The sequence below is a fragment of the Coregonus lavaretus genome (assembly GCF_964263955.1).
Source record: "Coregonus lavaretus genome assembly, chromosome: 5".
In the NCBI taxonomy this organism is placed as follows: Eukaryota; Metazoa; Chordata; class Actinopteri; order Salmoniformes; family Salmonidae; genus Coregonus; species Coregonus lavaretus.
The window spans coordinates 786,920-799,419 of record NC_139992.1 but is presented as its reverse complement, the minus strand read 5'-3'; the positions used below and the strand labels follow the sequence as shown (position 1 = coordinate 799,419).

General features: G+C 47.1%; 1 protein-coding gene across 1 annotated transcript in view; it reads right to left on the bottom strand.

Moving 5' to 3' along the window:
* fam117bb (family with sequence similarity 117 member Bb) overlaps nt 1-12,500 on the bottom strand; it is a 123,828-nt gene that overhangs the window by 39,436 nt on the left and 71,892 nt on the right. Inside the window, exons 3-4 of the mRNA XM_084161406.1 lie at nt 9,771-9,863; nt 1,736-1,843 (exon numbers count right to left, since the gene is read on the bottom strand). Coding sequence (XP_084017532.1) covers nt 1,736-1,843; nt 9,771-9,863 — 201 coding nt within the window. The remainder of the gene's footprint in view (nt 1-1,735; nt 1,844-9,770; nt 9,864-12,500) is intronic.

Here is a 12,500-nt window from a genome sequence, read left to right as displayed (position 1 = left end):
GGCTCAATCTCTATGGCTTTATGGGTCCTGGCCTGGCCTGGCTCAATCTCTATGGCTTTATGGGTCCTGGCCTGGCCTGGCTCAATCTCTATGGCTTTATGGGTCCTGGCCTGGCCTGGCTCAATCTCTATGGCTTTATGGGTCCTGGCCTGGCCTGGCTCAATCTCTATGGCTTTATGGGTCCTGGCCTGGCCTGGCTCAATCTCTATGGCTTTATGGGTCCTGGCCTGGCCTGGCTCAATCTCTATGGCTTTATGGGTCCTGGCCTGGCCTGGCTCAATCTCAATGGCTTTATGGGTCCTGGCCTGGCCTGGCTCAATCTCTATGGCTTTATGGGTCCTGGCCTGGCCTGGCTCAATCTCTATGGCTTTATGGGTCCTGGCCTGGCCTGGCTCAATCTCTATGGCTTTATGGGTCCTGGCCTGGCCTGGCTCAATCTCTATGGCTTTATGGGTCCTGGCCTGGCCTGGCTCAATCTCTATGGCTTTATGGGTCCTGGCCTGGCCTGGCTCAATCTCTATGGCTTTATGGGTCCTGGCCTGGCCTGGCTCAATCTCTATGGCTTTATGGGTCCTGGCCTGGCCTGGCTCAATCTCTATGGCTTTATGGGTCCTGGCCTGGCCTGGCTCAATCTCTATGGCTTTATGGGTCCTGGCCTGGCCTGGCTCAATCTCTATGGCTTTATGGGTCCTGGCCTGGCCTGGCTCAATCTCTATGGCTTTATGGGTCCTGGCCTGGCCTGGCTCAATCTCTATGGCTTTATGGGTCCTGGCCTGGCCTGGCTCAATCTCTATGGCTTTATGGGTCCTGGCCTGGCCTGGCTCAATCTCTATGGCTTTATGGGTCCTGGCCTGGCCTGGCTCAATCTCTATGGCTTTATGGGTCCTGGCCTGGCCTGGCTCAATCTCTATGGCTTTATGGGTACTGGCCTGGCCTGGCTCAATCTCTATGGCTTTATGGGTCCTGGCCTGGCCTGGCTCAATCTCTATGGCTTTATGGGTCCTGGCCTGGCCTGGCTCAATCTCTATGGCTTTATGGGTCCTGGCCTGGCCTGGCTCAATCTCTATGGCTTTATGGGTCCTGGCCTGGCCTGGCTCAATCTCTATGGCTTTATGGGTCCTGGCCTGGCCTGGCTCAATCTCTATGGCTTTATGGGTCCTGGCCTGGCCTGGCTCAATCTCTATGGCTTTATGGGTCCTGGCCTGGCCTGGCTCAATCTCTATGGCTTTATGGGTCCTGGCCTGGCCTGGCTCAATCTCTATGGCTTTATGGGTCCTGGCCTGGCCTGGCTCAATCTCTATGGCTTTATGGGTCCTGGCCTGGCCTGGCTCAATCTCTATGGCTTTATGGGTCCTGGCCTGGCCTGGCTCAATCTCTATGGCTTTATGGGTCCTGGCCTGGCCTGGCTCAATCTCTATGGCTTTATGGGTCCTGGCCTGGCCTGGCTCAATCTCTATGGCTTTATGGGTCCTGGCCTGGCCTGGCTCAATCTCTATGGCTTTATGGGTCCTGGCCTGGCCTGGCTCAATCTCTATGGCTTTATGGGTCCTGGCCTGGCCTGGCTCAATCTCTATGGCTTTATGGGTCCTGGCCTGGCCTGGCTCAATCTCTATGGCTTTATGGGTCCTGGCCTGGCCTGGCTCAATCTCTATGGCTTTATGGGTCCTGGCCTGGCCTGGCTCAATCTCTATGGCTTTATGGGTCCTGGCCTGGCCTGGCCCTGCCATGCTCACACCTGGTGGATAGCAGCATGGTTCCCATTGAACGGTGATCTGTGTTCCTTGTCTCCGTGGCGACGGCTGCTGTGCTTAGTGTGCTGGAGCTGCTGCCTCAGTTTAGCAATCTGGAGAGAGACAACAGAGAGATGAGACAGTCAGCGGCAGGGGAGGAACTGGTCCAAAATACTTTTTCCAATGACCATACCTGAACCAAGAATACTGATAAGGGTTCCCTTATTCATGCGTGAACCATTTCATTACATGTATAATGCTCTTGGAGTGTGAACTTTTGCCCAGTGGATGTACGTAATATCATCCACCAAGACAGTGGCAGTGAGTGACAAGCCCCCTTGATACAGTAGATAACCCCCTACAGTAAACTGGGAAATACTACAGGTGGTTTCTGTTCCTGTATAATTAGGCTAGAAGCTCTCTGACCCCATGCAGACCCATTTTCAGTGCTTCAGTATATTCCTGTGTGATTATACTTTACACTGATGCCACGCAACCGTCCCCCCAGCCACACACACCACTACCCTGACCCCCCCCCCCCCAGCCACACACACCACTACCCTGACCCCCCCCCCCCCAGCCACACACACCACTACCCTGACCCCCCCCCCCCAGCCACACACACCACTACCCTGACCCCCCCCCCAGCCACACACACCACTACCCTGACCCACCCCCCCCACCCCCGCCCCCCAGTCACACACACCACTACCCTGACCCCCCCCCCCAGCCACACACCACACTACCCTGACCCCCCCCCCCCCCCAGCCACACACACCACTACCCTGACCCACCCCCCCCCCCCCCAGCCACACACACCACTACCCTGACCCAGACCCCCCCCCCTTGGTTGGTAACTCAGCCCCCCACCCCAATACCCCCTTACAGCCATCCCTCCACACTGACCAAGCTCTCTGATCCACCCCTCCACCCCTCCACGCCTCTATTCCCCCCCAGCTTGCCCCAGCCTCAGAGGGATGTTTGGAGTGGACAGAGACTGGGTGTTGTTTTGTGGAGGAATCGGATGTCCTATTGATCTAGAGGGGCCTCGGTCACTTCAATGAATCAGCTGTACCAGTTAATGACACATTAGCATCATCTCTCTTTCATTATCAACGAAATGGATAGCTCCTAAAGCAGCTCTTCAACCAGCTCCTAAAGCAGCTCTTCAACCAGCTCCTAAAGCAGCTCTTCAACCAGCTCCTAAAGCAGCTCTTCAACCAGCTCCTAAAGCAGCTCTTCAACCAGCTCCTAAAGCAGCTCTTCAACCAGCTCTTCAACCAGCTCCTAAAGCAGCTCTTCAACCAGCTCCTAAAGCAGCTCTTCAACCAGCTCTTCAACCAGCTCCTAAAGCAGCTCTTCAACCAGCTCCTAAAGCAGCTCTTCAACCAGCTCCTAAAGCAGCTCTTCAACCAGCTCTTCAACCAGCTCCTAAAGCAGCTCTTCAACCAGCTCCTAAAGCAGCTCTTCAACCAGCTCTTCAACCAGCTCCTAAAGCAGCTCTTCAACCAGCTCCTAAAGCAGCTCTTCAACCAGCTCCTAAAGCAGGAGAATCCACTACTTTGCAAGGACACGTCACATTCCCAAGGAGAGGGATGAATGAACAGGCCTCCATGTGGTTCGGCTGATCTGCTCATAACTGGGCCTTGTTTAGGCTTGTTTTTAAAATCAGTTGTCTATTGTCAATAAAGAATCAAATCTCACATGCGCCGAATACAACAGACCTTACCGTGAAATGCTTAGAGTTAAGAAAATATTTGCTAAATAAAGTTAAAAATAAATAAAAAAAAGTTACACAATAAGATTACATAACAATAACGAGGCTATATACAGGGGGTACCGGTACCAAGTCAATGTGCGGGGGTACAGGTTAGTCGAGGTAATTTGTACATGTAGGTAGGGGTAAAGCGAATATGCATAGATAATAAACAGCGAGTAGCAGCAGTGTAAAAACAAAGGTGGGGGGGGGGGGTCTATGTAAATAGTCTGGGTGGCCATTTGATTAATTGTTCAGCAGTCTTATGGCTTGGGGGTAGAAGCTGTTAAGGAGCCTTTTGGACCTAGACTTGGCGCTCCGGTACCGCTTGCCATGTGTTAGCAGAGAGAACAGTCTATGACTAGGGTGGCTGGAGTCTTTGACAATTTTTTGGGCCTTCCTCTGACACCGCCTAGTATAGACAGTTGAAGTCGGAAGTTTACATACACCTTAGCCAAATACATTTAAATTCCTGACATTTAATCCTAGTAACAATTCCCTGTCTTAGGTCATTTAGGATCACCACTTTATTTTAAGAATGTGAAATGTCAGAATAATAGTAGAGAGAATGAATTATTTAAGCTTTTATTTATTTCATTACATTCCCAGTGGGAATGCCTTTAAAATTGTTTAACTTGGGTCAAACGTTTCGGGTTGCCTTCCACAAGCTTCCCACAATAAGTTGGGTGAATTTTGGCCCATTCGTCCTGACAGAGCTGGTGTAACTAAGTCAGGTTTGTAGGCCTCCTTGCTCGCACACGCTTTTTCAGTTCTGCCCACAAATGTTCTATAGAATTGAGGTCAGGGCTTTGTGATGGCCACTCCAATACCTTGACTTTGTCCTTAAGCCATTTTGCCACAACTTTGGAAGTATGCTTGGGGTCATTGTCCATTTGGAAGACCCTTTTGCGACCAAGCTTTAACTTCCTGATTGATGTCTTGAGATGTTGCTTCAATATATATCCACATAATGTTCCTTCCTCATGCTATTTTGTGAAGTGCACCAGTCCCTCCTGCAGCAAAGCACCCCCACAGCATGATGCTGCCACCCCTGTGCTTCACGGTTGGGATGGTGTTCTTCGGCTTGCAAGCACCCTCTTTTCCTCCAAACATAACGATGGTCATTATGACCAAACAGTTCTATTTTTGTTTCATCAGACCAGAGGACATTTCTCCAAAAAGTACGATCCTTGTCCCCATGTGCAGTTGCAAACCGTAGTCTGGCTTTTTTTAATGGCGGTTTTGGAGCAGTGGCTTCTTCCTTGCTGATCGGCCTTTCAGGTTATGTCAATATAGGACTCATTTTACTGTGGATATACTTTTGTACCTGTTTCCTCCAGCATCTTCACAAGGTCCTTTGCTGTTGTTCTGGGATTGATTTGCACTTTCCGCACCAAAGTACGTTAATCTCTAGGAGACAGAACGCGTCTCCTTCCTGAGCGGTATGACGGCTGCGTGATCCCATGGTGTTTATACTTGCGTACTATTGTTTGTACAGATGAATGTGGTACCTTCAGGCATTTGGAAATTGCTCCCAAGGATGAACCAGACGTGGAGGTCTACAATTTTTTTTCTGAGATCTTGGCTGATTTCTTTTGATTTTCCCATGATGTCAAGCAAAGAGGTACTGAGTTTGAAGGTAGGCCTTGAAATACATCCACAGGTACATCTCCAATTGACTCAAATGATGTCAATTAGCCTATCAGAAGCTTCTAAAGCCAAGACATCATTTTCTGGGATTTTCCAAGCTGTTTAAAGGCACAGTCAACTTAGTGTATGTAAACTTCTGACCCACTGGAATTGTGATACAGTGAATTATAAGTGAAATAATATGTCTGTAAACAATTGTTGGAAAAATTACTTGTGTCATGCACAAAGTAGATGTCCTAACTGACTTGCCAAAACTATAGTTGGTTAACAAGAAATTTGTGGAGTGGTTGAAAATCGAGTTTTAATGACTCCAACCTAAGTGTATGTAAACTTCCGACTTCAACTGTAAGTCCTGGATGGCAGGAAGCTTGGCCCCAGTGATGTACTGGGCCGTACACACTACCCTCTGCAGCGCCTTACGGTCAGATGCCGAGCAGTTGCCCTACCAGGCGGTGATGAAACCGGTCAGGATGCTCTCGATGGTGCAGCTGTATAACTTTTTTCAGGATCTCGGGACCCATGCCAAATCTTTGAAATAATGTAGCTAATATAATGAAATATGGTGAACATGATTCATACTTCCTCTTTTGAATTCTACTGAGGAGTCACACACAGTGATGGGTGTTTTAACCCTGTGTTGTAAAAGTGTTCACACTGTGATTCTTCAGTTTCCTGAATAATTATTAACTCTGACAGTTGGTTTGAGTTGAGCTGCTGGCAAAAAGAAACACGTCTCTCTCATTCACAGCACATCACTAAGGACCACCGCCATAAGGGTAATATAATGGAGAAAAAGTTGATGTCAAGGTTATCGCTGTGATTTATCAAGAGGTTATCACTGATTTATCAAGAGGTTATCGCTGTGATTTATCAGTGTGTGAAAACTGGAAAATGTATGGATCTGGGATCTATTACTTATGGGAGAGAGAGAGCGAGAGAGAGCGAGAGATCAGACCTATGCCACTCCTACCCACAGACATTGTCATCCTACAAGAAACATGGTATAGAGGAGATGGACCCACTAATTGCCCTCTAGGTTACAGAGAGCTGGTAGTCCCATCCACCAAACGACCTGGTGTGAAACAGATGTGACCGACGTCCCTCCGACAGCCTTAGCGCCTCAACCAACGAGGGAGAGTGGAGGCTTGGAAGGAGAGAGAGAGACCAAGAAGAGGGAGAAGGTAATACAAAGCTGCATCTGGTCATGTGATCATTCCAACATCCAGGATTGGCCATTTTTAAGGAGATTAGAGGAGGATGATGTCACTTCCTGGGTGTTGCAATAATGAATGTCCCCTTTCGCTGCCTCTCTTACTCAACATGTTGCAGAGACATTCTGAGCACTGAGTTTTTACTTCCTTTCTTTTTTTATACAGCGATATAAATATGTATGTGTTCCATGGGGTTTGAAGAAATGTGATTATTATTGTGGTTATAAGCGGTTACCAAGAGTGCTCTGAAGAAAAATTGTTTCATGTGGGTGTGTAGCTACACATGGCCTTGAAACCGTTGTAACCTGTGTTTTGGTTTGGGAACGTGTTCATTCCACTCGTGTGTGTGTGTGTGGGAAAAATCATGGTAGACATGACTTACATCATAGATCCGTCATATTCACAATCACAGCTGGTCATTGAGATCTAAAGTGTCTGCTGGTTTTCATTCTTACCTCTCTATCAAGAACTGGCTTACACTAGAGAAATGACTAACATATAAATATAATATATAATAAACAGGGAAGGGACTCAGGGGCCAATTTGGTATAGAGCAGACCTAACTCACTCTATTAAATTAATCAAAACAGGAACATTTTACATTTGGCTAGAAATTCAAAAGGAAATTATCTCAACAGAGAAAAATGTCCTCCTGTGTGCTACCTATATCCCCCCACTAGAATCCCCATACTTTAATGAAGACAGCTTCTCCATCCTGGAGGGGAAAATCAATCATTACCAGGCCCAGGGACATGTACTAGTCTGTGGCGACCTAAATGCCAGAACTGGACAAGAACCTGTCACCCTCAGCACCCAGGGGGACAAACACCTACCTGGAGGTGACAGCATTCCCTCTTTTCTGATGTATCAAATACTTATGTCATGCAATAAAATGCAAATGAATTACTTAAAAATCATACAATGTGATTTTCTGGATTTTTTTTTTAGATTCCGACTTTCACAGTTGAAGTGTACCTATGATAAAAATTACAGACCTCTACATGCTTTGTAAGTAGGAAAACCTGCAAAATCGGCAGTGTATCAAATACTTGTTCTCCCCAATGTACATAGAGACCCAGAAAACCTGAGCCTACGACTTCACTATGGTGAATCACTAAAACAATACAGAAATACACTACGGAAAAAGAAGGAACAGCATGTCAGAAATCAGCTCAATGTAATTGAAAATCCATAGACTCTAACCACATCTAGGAAAATACTAAACAAACAACACGATGAGTTATCTATCCAAAATGGAGACGTATGGATAAACCACTTCCTCAATATTTGGAACCAAGGACTGATCACCTCAATCCACAAAAGTGGAGACATTTGACCCCAATAACTACCGTGGGATATGCGTCAACAGCAACCTTCGGAAAATCCTCTGCATTATCATTAACAGCAGACTCGTACATTTCCTCAGTGAAAACAATGTACTGAGCAAATGTCAAATTGGCCGTGGAGTGAGACAGGGATGCAGTTTAAGCCACACCCTCTTCAACATATATATCAATTGGCGAGGGCACTAGAACAGTCTGCAGCACCCGGCCTCACCCTACTAGAATCTGAAGTCAAATGTCTTCTGTTTGCTGATGATCTGGTGCTTCTGTCACCAACCAAGGAGGGCCTACAGCAGCACCTAGATCTTCTGCACAGATTCTGTCAGACCTGGGCCCTGACAGTAAATCTCAGTAAGACAAAAATAATGGTTTTCCAAAAAAGGTCCAGTTGCCAGGACCACAAATACAAATTCCATCTAAACACCGTTGCCCTAGAGCACACAAAAAACTATACATACCTCGGCCTAAACATCAGCACCACAGGTAACTTCCACAAAGCTGTGAACGATCTGAGAGACAAGGCAAGAAGGGCCTTCTATGCCATCAAAAGGAACATACCAATTAGGATCTGGCTAAAAATACTTGAATCAGTTATAGAACCCATTGCCCTTTGTGGTTGTGAGGTCTGGGGTCCGCTCACCAACCAAGAATTCACAAAATGGGACAAACACCACTCTGACTGACCCAAACTTAAGGAAAGCTTAGACTATGTACAGACTCAGTGAGCCTGTCTTCTCTTGAGAGCCAGGTCTGCCTACGGCGGCCTTTCTCAATAGCAAGGCTATGTGCACACTGCCCACAAAATGAGGTGGAAACTGAGCTGCACTTCCTAACCTCCTGCCAAATGTATGACCATATTAGAGACACATATTTCCCTCAGATTACACAGATCCACAAAGAATTCGAAAACAAACCCAATTTTGATAAACTCTCTTATCTACTGGGTGAAATACCACAGTGTGCCATCACAGCTGCAAGATTTGTGACCTGTTGCCACAAGAAAAGGGCAACCAGTGAAGAACAAACACCATTGTAAATACAACCCATATTTATGTGTATTTATTTTCCCCTTTGTACTTTAACTATTTGCACATTGTTACAACACTGTATATAGACATAATATGACATTTGAAATGTCTTTATTCTTTTGGAACTTCTGAGTGTAATGTTTACTGTTAATATTTATTGTTTATTTCACTTTTGTTTATTATCTATTTCACTTGCTTTGGCAACGTTAACACACGTTTCCCATGCCAATAAAGACGAGACAGAGACAGGGAGGAAGAATAGAAGAATTGAAGGACGGACAGGCGAGTTTATAAACCTGCCAGAGGAAAGGAGAGGATGTGACCATGGGATGAGGGAAGGGGATGGAGGGGTGTAGAGGGCTGGGGCTGGCCTGCTCTCACCCCTCTGAGAGTCATTGTAAAGTTTGGGCATTGTGGGGGGGGGGGGGCAGATGGGGGAGGGTGAGGGCGTTGAGTCATTATCATATTATTCAGTTTTCAGTGAACCAGGAGTACAGATGTAGAATCTTAATTTGATCACTCTTATGTTAATGAGAATTTAAAAAAGGCTTCTACAGTTTGTTACCTCCACCTTTCAGACTTCATTTGCCCTATCGAAAAATGTATCAACCAACCCCTACAAAAATGTCCACTAATTATAATCCAAATAATAATTCACATTTCCTGTTGCTGCAGGATTATTTTCCTGCTTTAGGAAACTGGCTGATATGAAGATCCTACATCTGTAGCCTGGTGTCAACTGTCATTACAGCCCTTCATCCTCTTCACCCCCTCTCCCGCCTACAACCCTCTAGCACGGCTGAATGGAACAAAGGAGGAAGAGGAAGAGAGGAGGAGGTCCTAAAAGTGTTGTCCCTGACCTCTTTAAGCTGGTCACTGCTTCCCCAGGAGGAAGAGGAGAAGGAGGGGAGCACGGCGCTTGTAACGCCAAGGTAGTGGGTTCGATCCCCGGGACCACCCATACACAAAAAATAAAAATGTATGCACGCATGACTGTAAGTCGCTTTGGATAAAAGCGTCTGCTAAATGGCATATTATATTAAATTACATACCTCTTTAAGCTGGTCACTGCTTCCCCAGGAGGCTGAACGTTGGTGAGAAGCCCTCCTCTTCTCAACACACTCCTCTGCCCAGGCACTGGGGGTCTGGGGAAAGAGAGACACACACAGACACAAACACAGTAAGTCAACCATTTTAACCAGTGTTGTGCATGTCAAGGCTTAAGTGTAATGTATGTAAACAGTTAATGTACTGTACACAGTGATAACTCCCAGATTAATCATGCATAACAAGTTTGTTTAAATTTGTTTAAAATGTTTGAACAGTTGCAGGACATATTGGTGATGAGGACTTTCATTCCCACTTTTTCCATAAAGGAAAATCAAAAGCTCTCAAATCCAGCCAGAGAGGGAGTGACTCTCATCTCCGAGAGGACCACAGTGAGACCAGGGAGGGAGTGATTCTCACCCTCTAATCTCCGAGAGGACCACAGTGAGACCAGGGAGGGAGTCTCCGAGAGGACCACAGTGAGACCAGGGAGGGAGTCAGAGACCCTATTCTATTCTTCTTGACTGGAGACAAACCCTGAACCCAGACCCTGAACCCAGACCCTGAACCCAGACCCTGGCTAGCCTTGGCTTGACCCAGACCCTCATTCATACCATCACAAAGCAGGAGAAACAGGCTGGGAGGGGAGAGAAAGAGAGCGAGATTTGCTGATGATCTGGTGCTTCTGTCCACAACCAAGGAGGGCCTACAGCAGCACCTAGATCTTCTGCACAGATTCTGTCAGACCTGGGCCCTGACAGTAAATCTCAGTAAGTCAAAAGATAATGGGTGTTCCAAAAAAGGTCCAGTTGCCAGGACCACAAATACAAATTCCATCTGCCCTAGAGCACACAAAAAACTATACATACCTCGGCCTAAACATCAGCACCACAGGTAACTTCCACAAAGCTGTGAACGATCTGAGAGACAAGGCAAGAAGGGCCTTCTATGCCATCAAAAGGAATATCAAATTCGACATCAATCAATCAATCAATTTTATTTTATATAGCCCTTCTTACATCAGCTAATATCTCGAAGTGCTGTACAGAAACCCAGCCTAAAACCCCAAACAGCTAGTAATGCAGGTGTAGAAGCACGGTGGCTAGGAAAAACTCCCTAGAAAGGCGAAAACCTAGGAAGAAACCTAGAGAGGAACCAGGCTATGAGGGGTGGCCAGTCCTCTTCTGGCTGTGCCGGGTGAAGATTATAACAGAACCATGCCAAGATGTTCAAAAATGTTCATAAGTGACAAGCATGGTCAAATAATAATCAGGAATAAATCTCAGTTGGCTTTTCATAGCCGATCATTAAGAGTTGAAAACAGCAGGTCTGGGACAGGTAGGGGTTCCATAACCGCAGGCAGAACAGTTGAAACTGGAATAGCAGCAAGGCCAGGCGGACTGGGGACAGCAAGGAGTCACCACGGCCGGTAGTCCCGACGTATGGTCCTAGGGCTCAGGTCTCTCAGTTGGCTTTTCATAGCCGATCATTAAGAGTTGAAAACAGCAGGTCTGGGACAGGTAGGGGTTTCGTAACCGCAGGCAGAACAGTTGAAACTGGAATAGCAGCAAGGCCAGGCGGACTGGGGACAGCAAGGTGTCATCATGCCCGGTAGTCCTGACGTATGGTCCTAGGGCTCAGGTTCTCAGAGAGAAAGAGAGAACGAGAGAATTAGAGAGAGCATACTTAAATTCACACAGGACACTGGATAAGACAGGAGAAGTACTCCAGGTATAACCAACTAACCCCAGCCCCCCGACACATAAACTACTGCAGCATAAATACTGGAGGCTGAGACAGGAGCGGTCCGGAGACACTGTGGCCCCATCCGAAGAAACCCCCGGACAGGGCCAAACAGGAAGGATATAACCCCACCCACTCTGCCAAAGCACAGCCCCCGCACCACTAGAGGGATATCCTCAACCACCAACTTACAATCCTGAGACAAGGCCGAGTATAGCCCACAGAGGTCTCCACCACAGCACAAACCAAGGGGGGGCGCCAACCCAGACAGGAAGATCACGTCAGTAACTCAACCCACTCAAGTGACGCACCCCTCCCAGGGACGGCATGAAAGAGCACCAGCAAGCCAGTGACTCAGCCCCTGCAACAGGGTTAGAGGCAGAGAACCCCAGTGGAGAGGGGAACCGGCCCGGCAGAGACAGCAAGGGCTGTTCGTTGCTCCAGAGCCTTTCCGTTCACCTTCACACTCCTGGGCCAGACTACACTCAATCATATGACCTACTGAAGAGATAAGTCTTCAGTAAAGACTTAAAGGTTGAGACCGAGTCTGCGTCTCTCACATGGGTAGGCAGACTGTTCCATAAAAATGGAGATCTATAGGAGAAAGCCCTGCCTCCCGCTGTTTGCTTAGAAATTCTAGGGACAATTAGGAGGCCTGCGTCTTGTGACCGTAGCGTACGTATTGGTATGTACGGCAGGACCAACTCGGAAAGATAGGTAGGAGCAAGCCCATGTAACGCTTTATAGGTTAACAGTAAAACCTTGAAATCAGCCCTTGCCTTAACAGGAAGCCAGTGTAGGGAAGCTAGCACTGGAGTAATATGATCAAATTTCTTGGTTCTAGTCAGGATTCTAGCAGCCGTATTTAGCACTAACTGAAGTTTATTTAGTGCTTTATCCGGGTAGCCGGAAAATAGAGCATTGCAGTAGTCTAACCTAGAAGTAACAAATGCATGGATTAATTTTTCTGCATCATTTTTGGACAGAAAATT